Source organism: Panulirus ornatus, chromosome 14 (genome assembly GCF_036320965.1).
Source record: "Panulirus ornatus isolate Po-2019 chromosome 14, ASM3632096v1, whole genome shotgun sequence".
NCBI lineage: Eukaryota > Metazoa > Arthropoda > Malacostraca > Decapoda > Palinuridae > Panulirus > Panulirus ornatus.
Window position 1 is genome coordinate 52,304,366 of NC_092237.1, and position 22,691 is coordinate 52,327,056.

Below are 22,691 nucleotides of genomic sequence, written 5' to 3' on the forward strand. Positions count from 1 at the left end.
AGAGCGAGAAGCGTTTACCTCATCAGAAGGTTGTGGGTTGAAAGGTTTCTAATCCCCTTACATTTCTGTTTGCTGACTATAATTGCATGTTAAAACATTTACAGGTGCTGGGAACCAAAACATTTGTGGTGAGATGGCTTCACAGAACTGCTATGTAAGTATATTTTACACTTACAGTTGTGGAATTCTTTCGAGTGAAAAGTATTTATAGCTTTTGTATGATTTTATTCAAATCTGCTTATGGGAAAATCCTTAACTTTAGCATTGTACTTATATCATTTGAGGGCTGTTGCTCAGGATGTCTTTTACTTTCATTAATTATATTGGTCATCCACCTGATCTTTATTTTTGATTGCAAGAATTAGCTAGGGAAGAAGCTCATTACAGCTACTCTTAGATTTTATCTTGCATACAAATGCCCTTTGTAAGGTGAGGCAATGAGATGTTAGAATTTTCTTTATTTGAAAAGCTGCTGGTTATGTATGGAACAAGGAGCATACAGAGAAAGGGAATATCACAGTTGGGATTGGATGATATTTGTGAAAATTAGCTTTCAGCAGTGTAATGCTGACAAAATCTGAAATAACAAGTTGTAAGTCTTGTAGGGAAAGAGACTGAAAATTTAGCTAGGTCATTTGTAAAGTATTTAAGGTTGAATTTTTTTTTTTTCAAGAAAGGCAATGGAGGATTGTCATGCACTTCCCTAGATGAAGGAACTGGATTTTGGTGGAGATGAATATGATTTTTGTAAGGACAAGGTGCTGGGAGTATTTATGATGAGGATTGGCACAAAAAGAAGGGCCTCTTTAAGAAAGTTCACAAGTGTCTTGATTCTCATCTGTTCCTCTATTCTTATTTTGATAACTTCTTCGCTCTAATACCAGAATGCTATAGTGTTATCCCAATCTATTTTGCTCTTTTGTAACCTAGAATCTTAATCCTAGTTTACCATCATATTTGTTTTTTTTTTTTTTTTTGTTTTTTTTTTTGAGTACTCTGTCCATCTTGCAAAAACTTCATCTTTTATTGAAACTTCTTCCAGTCTTCTCTTCTGAATACATGTGCCTCCTTCCAGAATAGCTTGATTCTTAAATTCTCATCTTAGTTCCTCGTCGCTCATTTCTTGTTTATGTTCTTTATATTCATCATCTTTTTGATCTTTTTAACTTCTGTATAGGACATATATTCTGCATTACATTTATTACTATTGTCTGGAAAATATGACTCTTCCACACTCGCTTTTCTCTTTCAAATGACTTCCTCTGATCTGATTTCCTGTTTCTTGCCATAATGGATACTTTTAAGGTACATGAAAGAATAAACATGGCTCCTTTATTTCCATAAGGTCATAAAACTGCTATGACATTAATTCTACTAACCCTCATCTGTAAACTTAACCTTCTTTCCTTGTGCAGTGCAGCTGTTTCTCCCTGTAAAGCTCTTCATCATGTATTACTTTGGTTACTATCCCTCAGAGCTGGCTCCTTCCACCCATCTGTCATTAGTTAGAATAAGCATTACTCAGCAAATCAGTGTTATGTAATCATTTTGTGGCATTCAACAGTGTAAGGATGGGCCACTGTAATATATGTGTTTTACCCTTCACTATTGAACTTTGGAACTTTTTCTTTCATATTCATATGTCAGTAAACCTGCTTATTTGTTGATGCAAACCATCCCCCTCAAAAACTCTTAAACTGTGACTTCCTTGTTTTCTTTACTTCTCGTGCCCGTTTTCTTGTTTTATAAAAGGCCTCATCTCATTGAGGACTTCTGTTAATGACTGGAACCTTTGACATACAAGAAGGTAGGAGAAAGAATAACAGCATCCAAAAGTAATTTTTTGAACTTTAAAGACTGCTGATGAAGCCATTGTGAGTCGGCATACTATACTATAATTTTGAATGTCAGAATTACAAAATTTTTGTATGTCCTAACACATTTTTGTTTTAGTGATCCTAGAATTGTTTCATTTTATATAGCCTTAGATTTATTTTCTGTATTATTATATCAGTGTTTTGAATGTTCCAGTTGCAGGAGCACCATTGGAATCCAAGATGATGATTATCAATACCTTCAGAGGTCAAAAATACCAACAATGCATTTTCAGAAATCCTTGTTGCGTCTTCCAATTCCAGGTGAGATAAATAATGAACTTTTAATCAATGAAAATATTTTCTACGTAAATGATATGCAGATTTTGGACGGGGAGAAAGAATCCATCCATCTTAAATATCTCCAGCATATTGTAGAAGCTGAGTAAGGGGTAGGAGCAGGGGGCTGACAATCCTCCTCTCTTATACTCGTCTTTTAAAATTAGAATCAGAAGAAGGAACCATATAAAGCAAGATCCTCAGAAGCTTAGGTTTGGGTGTTTGAATGTGCATGATTTTTAACTGAGATGAAGTTAAGGGAGAGATATATGCAATGTTTGATGAAAGAAACCTGGATGGATGTTTTGGCTCTTAAGTTAAATATAGCTGAAGGGTAAAGGGGTTGAGTGGTTTGGAAATATTTGTGGGTAAAATATGAGGTTAGTGAGAAGGATGGGGAGGCACTGTTGATGTGGAATGAACTGTTGGATTGTGTTAGAGTGCAAGGAATTGAGTTCAAGGTTGATGTGAGTTATAGTAAAAGTAGACTGTTAACAAAGTTCATGATGTTAGTGCTTATGCAGCAGGAAGGGAAAGGAGTAGAGGAGCCAGTACTGCATTCTCAGAGAAGCTGAGTTTTTTTGGCTGTTTTGATAAGAGAAATTAAGTATAGTGCTGAATGCAGGAGTGAGGGATGTGGCAGTTTAGGACATAATGATGGGGCTTGGGATTCCTTGTATATATGAAAGCAGGGAAAAGCTTGTGAAGTTGTGTGCTGATAAAAGATTGGTGATCAAGAAAATGTGGTTTAAAAAAACAATGCATACACAAGTATATACACACTATGTATTTGAATTGGGTAAGGGTTAAGGGACATTTAATATGTTGTGACTGACATTTTTGCAAATGAATGGTTGTTTGATATGAACTTATTGAAAGTGGCAGCAGTTGTAATGTGGATAATTCTTGTTGGAAATGACAGTGAAAGTTGGTAATAAATTTAGGGAAAAGGAAATGATATTCATAATGTGGTGAAAGTGAGTAAGCTTGAAAAAGTGACCTGTGTGCAGAAGCACCTGAAAATATTGAGTGAAGAATGGAATAGGGTAAGAGGGAATGAGGGCAATGGAAAGTATTTAAGTAGGCAATAATTAAGTGTGTGGCTTGTGGAAGGTGGGGATATGGTTGTATAAAAGCTGATATATATGTCAGAAGTAGAAGCAACAAGAAGTGAGAGATAAAATTGGAGATGGAAGGATGGAGTGAAAAAGGTTTTGAGTGATTGGGGCCTGAACATGCAGGAGGGTCAAAGGTTTGCACAAAATAGAGTGAATTGGAATGATGCTGTATACTGGGGTCAATGAGCCATCAATGGACTGAACCAGGGCATGTGAAACGTATGGGATAAACCATGAAAAGGTTTGTGGGGCCTGGATGTAGATAAGGAGCTGTGGTTTTGGCGCATTACACATGACAGCTCGTATATGGATGTGAGTGGATGTGGCCTTTCTTTGTCTGAATACTGTTACTACCTCACTGACGCAGGGGGTGGCAGTGTTCTTTCCTGTGAGGTGGGGGTGGCACCAGGAATGGATGAAGGTGAGTATGAATAAGTATATGTATTTTTTTTTTTTTTTTTGTCGCTGTCTCCTGCGTTTGCGAGGTAGCACAAGGAAACAGACGAAAGAAATGGCCCAAACCACCCCCATACACATGTATATACATACGTCCACACATGCAAATATACATACCTACACAGCTTTCCATGGTTTACCCCAGACGCTTCACATGCCCTGATTCAATCCGCTGACATTACGTCAACCCCGGTATACCACATCGCTCCAATTCACTCTATTCCTTGCCCTCCTATCACCCTCCTGCATGTTCACGCCCCGATCACACAAAATCTTTTTCACTCCATCTTTCCACCTCCAATTTGGTCTCCCACTTCTCCTCGTTCCCTCCACCTCCGACACCTATATCCTCGTCAATCTTTCCTCACTCATTCTCTCCATGTGCCCAAACCATTTCAAAACACCCTCTTCTGCTCTCTCAACCACGCTCTTTTTATTTCCACACATCTCTCTTACCCTTACTTTACTTACTCGATCAAACCACCTCATACCACACATTGTCCTCAAACATCTCATTTCCAGCACATCCATCCTCCTGCGCACAACTCTATCCATAGCCCACGCCTCGCAACCATACAACATTGTTGGAACCACTATTCCTTCAAACATACCCATTTTTGCTTTCCGAGATAATGTTCTCGACTTCCACACATTCTTCAAGGCTCCCAGGATTTTCGCCCCCTCCCCCACCCTATGATCCACTTCCGCTTCCATGGTTCCATCCACTGCCAGATCCACTCCCAGATATCTAAAACACTTTACTTCCTCCAGTTTTTCTCCATTCAAACTTACCTCCCAGTTGACTTGACCCTCAACCCTACTGTACCTAATAACCTTGCTCTTATTCACATTTACTCTTAACTTTCTTCTTTCACACACTTTATCAAACTCAGTCACCAGCTTCTGCAGTTTCTCACATGAATCAGCCACCAGTGCTGTATCATCAGCGAACAACAACTGACTCACTTCCCAAGCTCTCTCATCCCCAACAGACTTCATACTTGCCCCTCTTTCCAAAACTCTTGCATTCACCTCCCTAACAACCCCATCCATAAACAAATTAAACAACCATGGAGACATCACACACCCCTGCCGCAAACCTACATTCACTGAGAACCAATCACTTTCCTCTCTTCCTACATGTACACATGCCTTACATCCTCGATAAAAACTTTTCACTGCTTCTAACAACTTGCCTCCCACACCATATATTCTTAATACCTTCCACAGAGCATCTCTATCAACTCTATCATATGCCTTCTCCAGATCCATAAATGCTACATACAGATCCATTTGCTTTTCTAAGTATTTCTCACATACATTCTTCAGAGCAAACACCTGATCCACACATCCTCTACCACTTCTGAAACCACACTGCTCTTCCCCAATCTGATGCTCTGTACATGCCTTCACCCTCTCAATCAATACCCTCCCATATAATTTACCAGGAATACTCAACAAACTTATACCTCTGTAATTTGAGCACTCACTCTTATCCCCTTTGCCTTTGTACAATGGCACTATGCACGCATTCCGCCAATCCTCATGCACCTCACCATGAGTCATACATACATTAAATAACCTTACCAACCAGTCAACAATACAGTCACCCCCTTTTTTAATAAATTCCACTGCAATACCATCCAAACCTGCTGCCTTGCCGGCTTTCATCTTCCGCAAAGCTTTTACTACCTCTTCTCTGTTTACCAAATCATTTTCCTTAACCCTCTCACTTTGCACACCACCTCGACCAAAACACCCTATATCTGCCACTCTTATCATCAAACACATTCAACAAACCTTCAAAATACTCTCTCCTTCTCACATCACCACTACTTGTTATCACCTCCCCATTTGTGCCCTTCACTGAAGTTCCCATTTGCTCCCTTGTCTTATGCACTTTATTTACCTCCTTCCAGAACATCTTTTTATTCTCCCTAAAATTTAATGATACTCTCTCACCCCAACTCTCATTTGCCCTCTTTTTCACCTCTTGCACCTTATATATATATGTATATATTTGTATGTATACATATGTATATGTATGTGCATATATGTATTTATGTGAGTGGATGTGTCTTTCCTCATCCTTTACCTGGTTCTATCTTGCTAATGCAGGAAGTGGTAATCAAGTATGAAAAAACTTTCTAATTGTCATTTCTGTTTTCCTTTTGGTTCATGTAACACTTCTAAGAAGGTTATGTACCAAGGTTCCAGTATTCATTTTTGACTTTTACTGTAAAACTGCTTACTATAAGACAGTGTTTTGTCTAAGCATTGGACATCATCAGTTGATCTAGAAAATTTTGAAAACACAGTATGGAAGATTGACACTGCTGTGTCTACATTTAAAAAGCCTGAAGCAAAATGATGGCAAGGTCATTTTAATGTCAGTTTTAGGGGTTGGGGGTTGTGGTCAAATTGGGTTGGAGGAACTCGGTGAGATCGTTTGCTTTGGTGTAGGAATCGGCTCAGGTGAGGTATGTTTGGATGAAGTTTTCTCTATGGGTGTATTCTTGAAAATTCTTTTAACATCAGATAAGGCTGGTTGTTCAGAGTATGAAATTGTCGGTATTCTGATATTTTGAGTATTTATGACAAATCATGGACAAGAATACAAAGATATTAAGACAATGCAGTAACATAAAAACAATAAGTAGTTGAAGCTATTCACATTGGGAAGAACAACTTGTCATCAGTATTCATAACACCAGATACTAAGAAATTCACATGTACATGCATATGTGTATTGCCGCCAACTTTGTCACTGCAAGAAAAACATCAGCGACTTTCTTTGAGACTGTAGAAGACTTATGGAATTCACTAAAGTTTTTGGTGTGTTGAGCTTAATTTTAAAGCCCAATTTTAATAAAAACCATGGTATAGCTATATATATCCTCAGTCCATATCCAGTAAAGCCTTTGGGCCTTTGCATATGTTTATGCCATGCTGATATTTTCAAATCTGTCAGCCTCTCATTCATCTAGTCATTTGTATTCTGTAGGAGATCCTGTCTGCATTGTGATAAATTAGGTACCCAACTGTCTTCTTTACAGCTTTTTGGTTATACATCTATTCTTTGGACATTTAACCATACAGTATCATGTGACAGTGGAAAGATATAAGCAATATTGTGTTGAAAAAGTTTATTTTGATATGTATCCAAAATAAAATGATTTTCTAGTAAGATATAGGACCATCATGAAGTCTTATGTAAGACATCTCATTATTCTTATGGCATCTTTTCAGATTTGGATAAGACATGTACACGCTACTTAAGATCGCAGAAAGCCATACTGAAACCTGAAGAATATAGTGCAACGGAGCTTGCTGTGTCCCAGTTTAAAGAAGGGCCAGGTTTAGAACTACATGCTCAACTGAAACTGAATGATAAGGTTGTTAGACAAAAGTTATGTTTTAGACTGTACTCTTTGTATTGTTTACTTAAACTGCATCCATCAGTATTTTCAGTAAATTCCTTTCTTTGTGCACTTACTTAACTGTTATGTGCCAGGTATCCTCATGTGAAGACTCTGTTCATTAGCAGTGGTCCATTTATGAAACACTTACCCCTTATGTGCCAGGTGTCATCCTGTGATGAATCCTTATGCAATACCAGGATTCTTTACATTAATCACTATGTTTTGTGGACATTGTTAAATCTCACACCAGCATTTTGACATTGTTTGGCTGCTAAATGTCACCTTGATCACCTCGGATGCTTTCCTCAGAGAATGTTACTTTTTGAAAGCATTTTTTTTTTTACATATTTACTTACTTAGAGAAGTGTAACTACATTATGTGTAAATATATATGTGAATGGGAGCAGGGGGGGCTGGAAATCCTTCCCTCCAGTTTTTTGCTTTTCTAAAAGAAGGAACAGAGAAGGGGGCCAAGTAAGGATATTTCCTTTAAGGCTCAGTCCTCTGTTCTTAACACTACCTCGCTAATGCGGGAAATGACAAATATGTATGAAAAAAAATATGTGAATATTTATTTTTTATATTATTATACTTTGTCGTCTGTTTCCTTGCGCTACCTCGCAAACGCGGGAGACAGCGACAAAGTATAAAAAAAAAAAAAAAAAAAAAAAACTTTGTCGCTGTCTCCCGCGTTTGCGAGGTAGCGCAAGGAAACAGACGAAAGAAATGGCCCCCCCCCCCCCCATACACATGTATATACATACGTCCACACACGCAAATATACATACCTACACAGCTTTCCATGGTTTACCCCAGACGCTTCACATGCCTTGATTCAATCCACTGACAGCACGTCAACCCCGGTATACCACATCGTTCCAATTCACTCTATTCCTTGCCCTCTTTTCACCCTCCTGCATGTTCAGGCCCCGATCACACAAAATCTTTTTCACTCCATCTTTCCACCTCCAATTTGGTCTCCCTCTTCTCCTCGTTCCCTCCACCTCCGACACATATATCCTCTTGGTCAATCTTTCCTCACTCATTCTCTCCATGTGCCCAAACCACTTCAAAACACCCTCTTCTGCTCTCTCAACCACGCTCTTTTTATTTCCACACATCTCTCTTACCCTTACGTTACTCACTCTATCAAACCACCTCACACCACACATTGTCCTCAAACATCTCATTTCCAGCACATCCATCCTCCTGCGCACAACTCTATCCATAGCCCACGCCTCGCAACCATACAACATTGTTGGAACCACTATTCCTTCAAACATACCCATTTTTGCTTTCCGAGATAATGTTCTCGACTTCCACACATTCTTCAAAGCTCCCAGAATTTTCGCCCCCTCCCCCACCCTATGATCCACTTCCGCTTCCATGGTTCCATCCGCTGCCAGATCCACTCCCAGATATCTAAAACACTTCACTTCCTCCAGTTTTTCTCCATTCAAACTCACCTCCCAGTTGACTTGACCCTCAACCCTACTGTACCTAATAACCTTGCTCTTATTCACATTTACTCTTAACTTTCTTCTTCCACACACTTTACCAAACTCAGTCACCAGCTTCTGCAGTTTCTCACATGAATCAGCCACCAGCGCTGTATCATCAGCGAACAACAACTGACTCACTTCCCAAGCTCTCTCATCTCCAACAGACTTCATACTTGCACCTCTTTCCAAAACTCTTGCATTTACCTCCCTAACAACCCCATCCATAAACAAATTAAACAACCTTGGAGACATCACACACCCCTGCCGCAAACCTACATTCACCGAGAACCAGTCACTCTCCTCTCTTCCTACACGTACACATGCCTTACATCCTCGATAAAAACTTTTCACTGCTTCTAACAACTTTCCTCCCACACCATATATTCTTAATACCTTCCACAGAGCATCTCTATCAACTCTATCATATGCCTTCTCCAGATCCATAAATGCTACATACAAATCCATTTGCTTTTCTAAGTATTTCTCACATACATTCTTCAAAGCAAACACCTGATCCACACATCCTCTACCACTTCTGAAACCACACTGCTCTTCCCCAATCTGATGCTCTGTACATGCCTTCACCCTCTCAATCAATACCCTCCCATATAATTTACCAGGAATACTCAACAAACTTATACCTCTGTAATTTGAGCACTCACTCTTATCCCCTTTGCCTTTGTACAGTGGCACTATGCACGCATTCCGCCAATCCTCAGGCACCTCACCATGAGTCGTACATACATTAAATAACCTTACCAACCAGTCAACAATACAGTCACCCCCTTTTTTAATAAATTCCACTGCAATACCATCCAAACCTGCTGCCTTGCCGGCTTTCATCTTCCGCAAAGCTTTCACTACCTCTTCTCTGTTTACCAAATCATTTTCCCTAACCCTCTCACTTTGCACACCACCTCGACCAAAACACCCTATATCTGCCACTCTATCATCAAACACATTCAACAAACCTTCAAAATACTCACTCCATCTCCTTCTCACATCACCACTACTTGTTATCACCTCCCCATTTGCGCCCTTCACTGAAGTTCCCATTTGCTCCCTTGTCTTACGCACTTTATTTACCTCCTTCCAGAACATCTTTTTATTCTCCCTAAAATTTAATGATACTCTCTCACCCCAACTCTCATTTGCCCTTTTTTTCACCTCTTGCACCTTATATATATATGTATATATTTGTATGTATACATATGTATATGTATGTGCATATATGTATTTATGTGAGTGGATGTGTCTTTCCTCATCCTTTACCTGGTTCTATCTTGCTAATGCAGGAAGTGGTAATCAAGTATGAAAAAACTTTCTAATTGTCATTTCTGTTTTCCTTTTGGTTCATGTAACACTTCTAAGAAGGTTATGTACCAAGGTTCCAGTATTCATTTTTGACTTTTACTGTAAAACTGCTTACTATAAGACAGTGTTTTGTCTAAGCATTGGACATCATCAGTTGATCTAGAAAATTTTGAAAACACAGTATGGAAGATTGACACTGCTGTGTCTACATTTAAAAAGCCTGAAGCAAAATGATGGCAAGGTCATTTTAATGTCAGTTTTAGGGGTTGGGGGTTGTGGTCAAATTGGGTTGGAGGAACTCGGTGAGATCGTTTGCTTTGGTGTAGGAATCGGCTCAGGTGAGGTATGTTTGGATGAAGTTTTCTCTATGGGTGTATTCTTGAAAATTCTTTTAACATCAGATAAGGCTGGTTGTTCAGAGTATGAAATTGTCGGTATTCTGATATTTTGAGTATTTATGACAAATCATGGACAAGAATACAAAGATATTAAGACAATGCAGTAACATAAAAACAATAAGTAGTTGAAGCTATTCACATTGGGAAGAACAACTTGTCATCAGTATTCATAACACCAGATACTAAGAAATTCACATGTACATGCATATGTGTATTGCCGCCAACTTTGTCACTGCAAGAAAAACATCAGCGACTTTCTTTGAGACTGTAGAAGACTTATGGAATTCACTAAAGTTTTGGTGTGTTGAGCTTAATTTTAAAGCCCAATTTTAATAAAAAACCATGGTATAGCTATATATATCCTCAGTCCATATCCAGTAAAGCCTTTGGGCCTTTGCATATGTTTATGCCATGCTGATATTTTCAAATCTGTCAGCCTCTCATTCATCTAGTCATTTGTATTCTGTAGGAGATCCTGTCTGCATTGTGATAAATTAGGTACCCAACTGTCTTCTTTACAGCTTTTTGGTTATACATCTATTCTTTGGACATTTAACCATACAGTATCATGTGACAGTGGAAAGATATAAGCAATATTGTGTTGAAAAAGTTTATTTTGATATGTATCCAAAATAAAATGATTTTCTAGTAAGATATAGGACCATCATGAAGTCTTATGTAAGACATCTCATTATTCTTATGGCATCTTTTCAGATTTGGATAAGACATGTACACGCTACTTAAGATCGCAGAAAGCCATACTGAAACCTGAAGAATATAGTGCAACGGAGCTTGCTGTGTCCCAGTTTAAAGAAGGGCCAGGTTTAGAACTACATGCTCAACTGAAACTGAATGATAAGGTTGTTAGACAAAAGTTATGTTTTAGACTGTACTCTTTGTATTGTTTACTTAAACTGCATCCATCAGTATTTTCAGTAAATTCCTTTCTTTGTGCACTTACTTAAATGTTATGTGCCAGGTATCCTCATGTGAAGACTCTGTTCATTAGCAGTGGTCCATTTATGAAACACTTACCCCTTATGTGCCAGGTGTCATCCTGTGATGAATCCTTATGCAATACCAGGATTCTTTACATTAATCACTATGTTTTGTGGACATTGTTAAATCTCACACCAGCATTTTGACATTGTTTGGCTGCTAAATGTCACCTTGATCACCTCGGATGCTTTCCTCAGAGAATGTTACTTTTTGAAAGCATTTTTTTTTTTACATATTTACTTACTTAGAGAAGTGTAACTACATTATGTGTAAATATATATGTGAATGGGAGCAGGGGGGGCTGGAAATCCTTCCCTCCAGTTTTTTGCTTTTCTAAAAGAAGGAACAGAGAAGGGGGCCAAGTAAGGATATTTCCTTTAAGGCTCAGTCCTCTGTTCTTAACACTACCTCGCTAATGCGGGAAATGACAAATATGTATGAAAAAAAATATGAATATTTATTTTTTATATTATTATACTTTGTCGTCTGTTTCCTTGCGCTACCTCGCAAACGCGGGAGACAGCGACAAAGTATAAAAAAAAAAAAAAAAAAAAAAAAACTTTGTCGCTGTCTCCCGCGTTTGCGAGGTAGCGCAAGGAAACAGACGAAAGAAATGGCCCCCCCCCCCCCCATACACATGTATATACATACGTCCACACACGCAAATATACATACCTACACAGCTTTCCATGGTTTACCCCAGACGCTTCACATGCCTTGATTCAATCCACTGACAGCACGTCAACCCCGGTATACCACATCGTTCCAATTCACTCTATTCCTTGCCCTCTTTTCACCCTCCTGCATGTTCAGGCCCCGATCACACAAAATCTTTTTCACTCCATCTTTCCACCTCCAATTTGGTCTCCCTCTTCTCCTCGTTCCCTCCACCTCCGACACATATATCCTCTTGGTCAATCTTTCCTCACTCATTCTCTCCATGTGCCCAAACCACTTCAAAACACCCTCTTCTGCTCTCTCAACCACGCTCTTTTTATTTCCACACATCTCTCTTACCCTTACGTTACTCACTCTATCAAACCACCTCACACCACACATTGTCCTCAAACATCTCATTTCCAGCACATCCATCCTCCTGCGCACAACTCTATCCATAGCCCACGCCTCGCAACCATACAACATTGTTGGAACCACTATTCCTTCAAACATACCCATTTTTGCTTTCCGAGATAATGTTCTCGACTTCCACACATTCTTCAAAGCTCCCAGAATTTTCGCCCCCTCCCCCACCCTATGATCCACTTCCGCTTCCATGGTTCCATCCGCTGCCAGATCCACTCCCAGATATCTAAAACACTTCACTTCCTCCAGTTTTTCTCCATTCAAACTCACCTCCCAGTTGACTTGACCCTCAACCCTACTGTACCTAATAACCTTGCTCTTATTCACATTTACTCTTAACTTTCTTCTTCCACACACTTTACCAAACTCAGTCACCAGCTTCTGCAGTTTCTCACATGAATCAGCCACCAGCGCTGTATCATCAGCGAACAACAACTGACTCACTTCCCAAGCTCTCTCATCTCCAACAGACTTCATACTTGCACCTCTTTCCAAAACTCTTGCATTTACCTCCCTAACAACCCCATCCATAAACAAATTAAACAACCTTGGAGACATCACACACCCCTGCCGCAAACCTACATTCACCGAGAACCAGTCACTCTCCTCTCTTCCTACACGTACACATGCCTTACATCCTCGATAAAAACTTTTCACTGCTTCTAACAACTTTCCTCCCACACCATATATTCTTAATACCTTCCACAGAGCATCTCTATCAACTCTATCATATGCCTTCTCCAGATCCATAAATGCTACATACAAATCCATTTGCTTTTCTAAGTATTTCTCACATACATTCTTCAAAGCAAACACCTGATCCACACATCCTCTACCACTTCTGAAACCACACTGCTCTTCCCCAATCTGATGCTCTGTACATGCCTTCACCCTCTCAATCAATACCCTCCCATATAATTTACCAGGAATACTCAACAAACTTATACCTCTGTAATTTGAGCACTCACTCTTATCCCCTTTGCCTTTGTACAGTGGCACTATGCACGCATTCCGCCAATCCTCAGGCACCTCACCATGAGTCGTACATACATTAAATAACCTTACCAACCAGTCAACAATACAGTCACCCCCTTTTTTAATAAATTCCACTGCAATACCATCCAAACCTGCTGCCTTGCCGGCTTTCATCTTCCGCAAAGCTTTCACTACCTCTTCTCTGTTTACCAAATCATTTTCCCTAACCCTCTCACTTTGCACACCACCTCGACCAAAACACCCTATATCTGCCACTCTATCATCAAACACATTCAACAAACCTTCAAAATACTCACTCCATCTCCTTCTCACATCACCACTACTTGTTATCACCTCCCCATTTGCGCCCTTCACTGAAGTTCCCATTTGCTCCCTTGTCTTACGCACTTTATTTACCTCCTTCCAGAACATCTTTTTATTCTCCCTAAAATTTAATGATACTCTCTCACCCCAACTCTCATTTGCCCTTTTTTTCACCTCTTGCACCTTTCTCTTGACCTCCTGTCTCTTTCTTTTATACATCTCCCACTCAATTGCATTTTTTCCCTGCAAAAATCGTCCAAATGCCTCTCTCTTCTCTTTCACTAATACTCTTACTTCTTCATCCCACCACTCACTACCCTTTCTAATCAACCCACCTCCCACTCTTCTCATGCTACAAGCATCTTTTGCGCAGTCCATCACTGATTCCCTAAATACATCCCATTCCTCCCCCACTCCCCTTACTTCCATTGTTCTCACCTTTTTCCATTCTGTAGTAAAAAGAGTGTGGTTGAGAGAGCAGAGGAGGGTGTGTTGAAATGGTTTGGACATGGAGAGAATGAGTGAGGAAAGATTGACCAAGAGGATATATGTGTCAGAGGTGGAGGGAAGAATGAGTAGCAGGAGACCAAATTTGAGGTGGAAGGATGGAGTGAAAAAGATTTTGAGCGATCGGGGCCTGAACATACAGGAGGGTGAAAGGTGTGCAAGGAATAGAGTGAATTTGAATGATGTGGTATACCGGGGTTGATATGCTGTCAGTGGATTGAACCAGGGCATGTGAAGTGTCTGGGGTAAACCATGGAAAGGTCTGTGGGGCTTGGATGTGGAAAGGGAGCTGTGGCTTCAGTGCATTATACATGACAACTAGAGACAGTGTGAATGAATGTGGCCTATTTTGTCTGTTCCTGGTACTGCATCACTGGAGGGGGGAGGGGAATGCTATTTCGTGTGTGGTGGGGTGGTGATGGGAATGGATGAAGGCAGCAAGTATGGATATGTACACATGTATATATATATATATGTTTGTATACGTTAAAATGTAAATGTATGTATATGTGTGTGTGGGCGTTTATGTATATACATATGTATGTGGGTGGGTTGGGCCATTCCTCATCTGTTTCCTTACGCTACCTCACTAACATGGGAGACAGAGGTTAAGTATGATAAATGAATAGATATGAAAATATATGTAAATAGTAACCATAGATAGAGGTAAGTGTCAGTTAGTGAATTTGCATCATGTGGCCTTCCTCCCTTCCATTAAACCATCACCACCCCTCAGCAGGGCATTATATGCATTAGGTTTTGCGCAAAATCACAGTCATATATAAGTCATGTTAACTTGCTTTTTGTACATTTAAGAAACAATTTGGCTAGCTTTTTTTTACCATTGCCTGCTATGGATGGTGAGTTTCCAAATAGATTATTTTTGAACAGTTGATTTCCAAATGTACATTAAATGCTTCACTTTTATCTGAAGAAGTACTGTCCCCCCTGGTGTATGTTAGTAAAAGTTTATTTTATTCAGGATTATGAGAAGAGTGCCAGTGATGGATATATTTTTCAAGAGCTATGTAAATAACCCTCTTGCCCTAGGAGCCCTTTCTTTAGGATTCTTGCAGCAGTGATGAACTTGGCCATATCCATTAGGCAGAACCACAGATCAAAAAGTATATGAATGTGTGTCTGTGCAGGACAGTGGAGGAATGAGTGTTGAGGATCATCAGGGTGGAAGTTGCATTTTGGGCCTGAGCATCTTGTATGTTTAAGCAGTGTTTGTAATGTTTGAGAGACAGTTGGCATCCAGAATGTAGATGAATATTATTATTTCAGGTGGATATATATGTGATGGGTATATTTAAGATTCGGTTACGAGAGCAGATTTTTTGCTTATTAAATCAGATATGTGACTGATGATGAGTAATGAGAGAAGGTTTGAAATATGTAGAAAAAGTGGAAAACTTAAGAATTGGGGAGTTCCAGGCTGTTGCAGATGTATGAAAATAACAAATATGATTAGAATAACTCATTGTGTCCATATCGGACTGACAGTGATCGAGCTACCAGAGGACATAATGTGAAATTAAGCAAGGAACTTGTTAAAAGAAAGTAAGTAATTACTTTTTTAGTGTAGGAGTTGTGAATGAATGTAATAGAATCACTAAGGACATGATCAATGCAGATAGCATACATGAATTTAAGAAGGGGCCCCATGAGTATAAAACTTCCTCCTTATACATTACAGCCAGGTAATTGCCATAGCGGGAGAGAGAAGTGACAAAGGAAGACAACAGGGGAGGGAAAAGGAAAGATATAGAACTTCATCTGTGAAGTGGGTTTATGTTTAGGTGATTCCTTAAAAATCTAATGATATATGAAGAAGGTCATTTGTATGCCAATTTGTTACATACTAGTTTGGATATAGGTAGAATTCTATTGGTCTGTACAACTTTTCCTTATGGTATGTGCTGGTTAGAGATATAAAATTATATCATATGTTCGTTTTGACAAAGATATTTCTTTGCCTGGCCAATAAACACACCAGCTACATCTCGGGACCATGGTTTGATATGTACTTGAGGAATCATATCATATGTTTGTTTTGACAAAGATATTTCTTTGCCAGGCCAATAAACACACCAGCTACATCTCGGGACCATGGTTTGATATGTACTTGAGGGATCGTGTTCCAGTTGTTCTTAACTACAATCCCTTTTTGGCTTTTCATCCTGAGGAGCGACCAGGTTATTCAGACCCTATTATACGTGCCACTAATATACTTATATCATCCATAAGGTTAGTACCTTATTTTTATTATTTTCATCCGAGACAATTGTACACTTTGTATTTGTTATTCATGAAATCCACATACTAAGAATATGTACATCAAGCAGAATACATTCGAAGATTGATGACCTAAAATTTGCTTTCTGGTGAATTGGTCAGGATGGCTTCTATAGTCTCCTTTCCACACTATGCCACAGCATATTAAAACAACATTGTGTAATACTTTATGAAAAACTTCTTTTACATGCATTATTTCAACTTGGCTCACCATCTTCCCACCACCCTGCATTTGTTTGATTTTCACTAACATCAGTTTTACTTTCATTGATTATGTTTATCTCAACATTTACTCTATTCTCTTACCAGATCAGTATTTTATCACTTGATTGATTATTTTGACAATTCTCATTAAGAAATAAAACATTGCATTAATCTTTGATTTGTCTGCTTAGTCTCTCTCGTATTTCACCATATTTTCTTGTGAGAAAATTCATCTCATTTGCTTACAATCTTCAAGCCTCTCTGTTGGTACAGACCAATGTTTCAGTAGTATAGCTAGAACTTTTCAAAATAAAAATTGCTATGATAAATGGATATGCTATCTAGAAATATCTTTTCTGTTCTATTATTTTAAACCACATTCTTCAGAAGATATCATGCAATTGTTTTTCATTTTTCATTCTTTCCAGATTTCATATCCCTGAACAAGGTGTAGCATTTATGTTCCTTTGTCTTGCATTTCTTTAGCGTGAATTAGTGTGGATTGAATCCTTTCCCTAACATATCTTGCCACATATGATGGCTTACATTTTTCTTTCAGCAATATCTCTCCAACAGCTGGCCAAGCTCTCAAATTTTTATTTTTTATTTTTGTTCACGTTTTGTTATCCTTGTTACTAACCAATTATAAAAATTCGTAAGTTCCATCATTTTTCTTTCTAATCTCATTTCTAGTTCTGACACACCCCTTTAGAGTTTTACTTATTTAATTGCCTTTACATTCTTTTACTCTTAAGTTTATTCATCATTGTTTGCATTTCCTTTGCCCATTTCTGTATTACTTTGTGCATTTTCATATTAGCATTCTGAGTGTTTGTTTAGTTCCTTCCTATCAATATCATAAGTAAACCCAGTCCTACTTCCGTGGGATAGATGATGTAGATACAGCCTCTCAAACCACTCATAAACATTCTTTACCCATATCCAGTGTGTTAAAGTAAGATTTAGAATATTTATATTTATCTATTATACTTGATGACTGTTTCCTTCATTAGCGAAGTAGTGCTAGGAAACAGACGAAAAAAGACCCATCCACTTGCATACACACATATACACAATTTATTTATTTATTAAACTTGATCACCATTTCCCACCACTGATTGGTCAAAATCTTTTTCACTCCATCCTTCCACCTCCAGTTTGGTCTTCGCTTCTCCTTGGTCCCTCCACCTCTGACACGTATATACTCTTTGTCAGTCTTTCCTCACTCATTCTATCCATATGTCCACACCATTTCAACACACCCTCTTCTGCTCGCTCAACCACACTTTTTATTTCCACACATCTCTCTTACCCTTTCATTACTTAATCAAACCACTTCACACCACATATTGTCCTCAAACATTTCATTTCCAACACATCCACCCTCCTCCATACAACCCTATATATAGCCCATGCCTCACAAACATATAACATTGTTGGAACTACTATTCTTTCAAACATATCCATTTTTGCTCTCAAAGATAATGTTCTCTCCTTCCACACCTTCTTCATCGCTCCTAGAACCTTTGCCCCCTTCTCCACCCTGTGACTCACTTCCATGGTCCCATTCACTGTTAAGTCCACTCCGAAATATTTAAAACACTTCCTCCAGTTTTCTCCATTCAAACTTACGTCCCAATTTTCTTGCCCCCCAACCCTACTGAACCTAATAACCTTGCTCTTATTGATATTTACTCTCATCTTTCTCCTTTCACATACTTTTCCAAACTCAAGTCACATACATGTGAAATGTCTGGGATAAACCATGGAAAGGACTGTGGGGCTTGGATGTGGATAGGGAGCTGTGGTTTCGGTGCATTACACATGACAGCTAGAGACTGAGTGTGAATGAATGTGACCTTTTTTTGTCTGTTTTCATGGCGCTACCTTGCTGAAGCAGGGGGTACCCATGCTGATTTCTATGGTGCAGGGTAGCATCAAGAATGGATGATGGGAAGCAAGTATGAATATGTACATGTGTATATATGTATGTCTGTGTATATATTACGTGTATATGCGTGTATATGTGTATATGTGCATGTATCGGCATTTATGTACATATATGCGGATATGAATGGATGGGCTATTCTTCATCTGTTTCCTGGCACTACCTGATGTGAGAAACAGCAATTAAGTATAATATAATAAAGAAAATATTATTATTATTATTATTATTTATTGGATTGAATCAGGGCATGTGAAGCGTCTGGGGTAAACCATGGAAAGTTGTGTGGGGCCTGGATGTGGAAAGGGAGCTGTGGTTTCAGGCATTATTGCATGACAGCTGGAGACTGAGTGTGAACGAATGGGGCCTTTATCTTTTCCTAGTGCTACCTCGCACACATGAGGGGGAGGGGGATGGTATTCCATGTGTGGCGAGGTGGCGATGGGAAGGAATAAAGGCAGGCAGTGTGAATTGTGTGCTTGGGTATATATGTATGTGTCTGTGTGTGTATAAATATGTGTACATTGAGATGTATGGGTGAGTAGGTTTGCGTGTGTGGACATGTGTGTATATACATGTGCATGGGGGTGGGTTGGGCCATTTCTATCTTCTGTTTCCTTGCGCTACCTCGCAAATGCGGGAGACAGCGACAAAGCAAAATAATGATAATAAAAAATTATTTATTTCATATTCATTTTGCTTTGTCGCTGTCTCCCACAGTAGCGAGGTAGCGCAAGGAAACAGACGAAAGAATGGCCCATCCCACCCACATACATATGTATATACGTACACGTCCACACACGCAAATATACATACCTACACATCTCAACGTTTATTATTATTATATTATTATACTTTGTCGCTGTCTCCCGCGTTTGCGAGGTAGCGCAAGGAAACAGACGAAAGAAATGGCCCAACCCCCCCCCATACACATGTATATACATACGTCCACACACGCAAATATACATACCTACACAGCTTTCCATGGTTTACCCCAGACGCTTCACATGCCTTGATTCAATCCACTGACAGCACGTCAACCCCGGTATACCACATCGCTCCAATTCACTCTATTCCTTGCCCTCCTTTCACCCTCCTGCATGTTCAGGCCCCGATCACACAAAATCTTTTTCACTCCATCTTTCCACCTCCAATTTAGTCTCCCACTTCTCCTCGTTCCCTGCACCTCTGACACATATATCCTCTTGGTCAATTATTATTATGATTATTATTATTATTCTTATTCTTATACTTGATCGTCATTTCCCAAGTCAGCGAGGTCATGTCAGGAAACAGATGAAGAAAGACCCATCCAATCATATGCACACATATATACACACTCACGTACATGTACATATACATGTCAACATATTTATCATTATTATACATAATCACCGTTTCCCACATCAACAAGGTAGCTCCAGAAAATAGAGGAAGAATGGCCCATCCACTCATAAACACATATATATACATACACAGACATATACATATATGCACATGTACTTATTCATATTGCTTTCCATCATACATTCCTGGCACCACCCTTCTCCTTAAAGAAACTGTACTTTTATATAAATGCTTCTTACTTTTTTAGTGTGCTCACTAAATTTACTCCTCATATAAGATGAATGACCTCAAATCATGTCACTTTTGTATTCAAAACACTTCCATTGCATCTGATATCAAATCATCCCTATCGTGTCCTCACCAGAGGACTTGAGCAGTAGCCTTATCGGCCCCTCACAAGACCTTAGTACTATGTAGTTAACTTCATTTCTTTCCATCCATTCATGTAAACAGTGTTCGTCATCTTTCCACTAACACATTCTGTTGAGAACTATCTGACTTGTGCCTTTGATAGTATTGTACCTTTTTTAGATATCAAACTCTAAAGATGTTAACACATTTTCTCATAGATTTTACACTTTACCCACAATTTTATTTCAAAGGAGAAATTTGTACCAACTCCATTTCCAGCATGGTTGTTGTATGCTTCATTGACTAGATATTTCCAGCATCACAATGAGAGGCAAAAATTATCTCACACTGATGGGAGAGGGGTTATAACCTCTACGTTTCCATAATTATTAACCTGGAGCATATTATCATCAACAACCAAATGCATGTTCCATACCATAATGACCAGCCTCCCAACACTCTGGGTCTGTTTATCTTCTCTAATTCCTCACAGTGTAGCCACATGATTTCATCCCCAGTAGGTTCATCTGATTAGCTGCAAATGATGTTGCAGATTTATGCAAACTCTTCGGGATAGTATTTTGGAACCAGTTATCTATCATCTCAACCCAGCTAAGAGTGATACTCAGCAATTTCGCAACATTATACGATGGCTCCCTTCTTCCATGGCTTCATATGGTGCATACCTTTTCAAGGTGAGGCTGGAAAGTGGTTTTGCATATTAAAAGTAAACTTTAATGTTAGACAGGATGGGAAGTTTTTGAGGGGGATGAAGTTTAAAAAGTTGGGTATTTCATTTTTTAAGGATCTAATGAGGGATTGATGAAATTCATTGTTTCCGTAATAGGATAAGAAGTTGGAAGTTTGTGCTACATGTATTGAGTTGAACATGTTATACATGAGGCTAGTAAGAAGAGCAGAAAAATGATTGATGGATGAAAAAGCAGGTGATGCAGACATATTGTAGTTTTGTTGGATGGTGAAAGTTGGGGACGAGATGATAATTGAATGGAAATGAAAAGTACACATAGTGCATCTGCTCCTTTACCTTGCAATAAAAATTTGTAATAGTTTCTAGAGAGGAGCCCTTAAGGTTATTATGACTTGGTTATAATAATCATTTCTGTTCTCTGAAAGCCAGTTGAATATTAGAAACTAATGTTATTGGAAAGAAAGACTGCTTCAAAGCAAATGGAGAATATTTAGCATTTAGGTAAGAAAGATTGAATGAGTCTGAATTTCCCATCTCGTATGAACAGAGAGAATGGAAAACATATGGTTAACTGATTCAGAGTACAAGATTGTCTGAAAATCAATAAGAAGATTTTGAATTTTTCTTAGTGTTATGATGTCAAAGGAATGGCTGAGGGCTTTGGTTACTTTGGTATATAAAGGTAAAAGAAGTAAACATTATTGACAGAAATTACAGCCATGTCTTTGGTAATATAGATAAAGTAGTAGGATTGTGATAGACTGTGTTAAAAGGATTGTTGAACACCATAAAGGTAGTGAACAAATAGGAATATGGAAGTAGTTAGCATTCCTGACCATGTCACATTCATGGGCCACCAAGGGTTGAACTCGTAGGTTTGAATCCTCATTGTGACAGTCAGTACACAGTCAACCCAGCTGGTTTAGGCTAGAATATATATGTGTAGCGTTAGCAAGATGGCCTCGATTAGGGTTTCAGTAACTCATGCCATCTCAGGTAACATACGCAAAAAATAGTTCAGAACTTTACATATGAATAAAGAATTTGTAAAGAAGAAGTGTGGACAACATTCAAAGGTATAGATGAAAATATGAAAAGTTAATGGAAAGGATCTTTTGTAACTATAATATGCCTCTACCTGAGGTAATTAGGATAATACCCCTTGACCTGTAATGAGGTATTCTGTGAAAGAATGAAAATATTCATCTCTGAAAATCTTGAATTATTATATAATGTTTAGACAGACTGTTTTTTGACACTGTGACAGTGGGTTGCTTATTCCAGTGTTTTGTTACCTTTATCCTTTGAAATTTAGCTCTTTGCTCTTAGTTAACTCATCCCTGTGTACGTAGACACTGTATCTGTAATATGAAATTTTTTTATTTTGAAAATTTCAATAGAATCAACAAATAGTCCATAATTTTGTAGAGAAGAGTATTTCATGGGTCACACTAACATGGTTGACATGGGTTGAAGATTTGTATAAGTAATTTGAGAGACTGTTTGTACCTGAGACAACCTATGGAATAGGAAACATTAATGGTGAATGATAAATGTAGAATAGTTAGAGTTCCTAATCTTTC

At 38.7% G+C, this 22,691-nt stretch overlaps 1 protein-coding gene across 1 annotated transcript in view; it reads left to right on the forward strand.

Moving 5' to 3' along the window:
- The window catches only part of CPT2 (Carnitine palmitoyltransferase 2), a 40,750-nt gene that overhangs the window by 6,346 nt on the left and 11,713 nt on the right, over positions 1-22,691 (forward strand). The window contains exons 3-7 of the mRNA XM_071669903.1: positions 105-154; positions 2,032-2,138; positions 6,977-7,122; positions 16,332-16,501; positions 20,950-21,091. Of these exons, the coding sequence (XP_071526004.1) occupies positions 105-154; positions 2,032-2,138; positions 6,977-7,122; positions 16,332-16,501; positions 20,950-21,091 (615 nt within the window). The remainder of the gene's footprint in view (positions 1-104; positions 155-2,031; positions 2,139-6,976; positions 7,123-16,331; positions 16,502-20,949; positions 21,092-22,691) is intronic.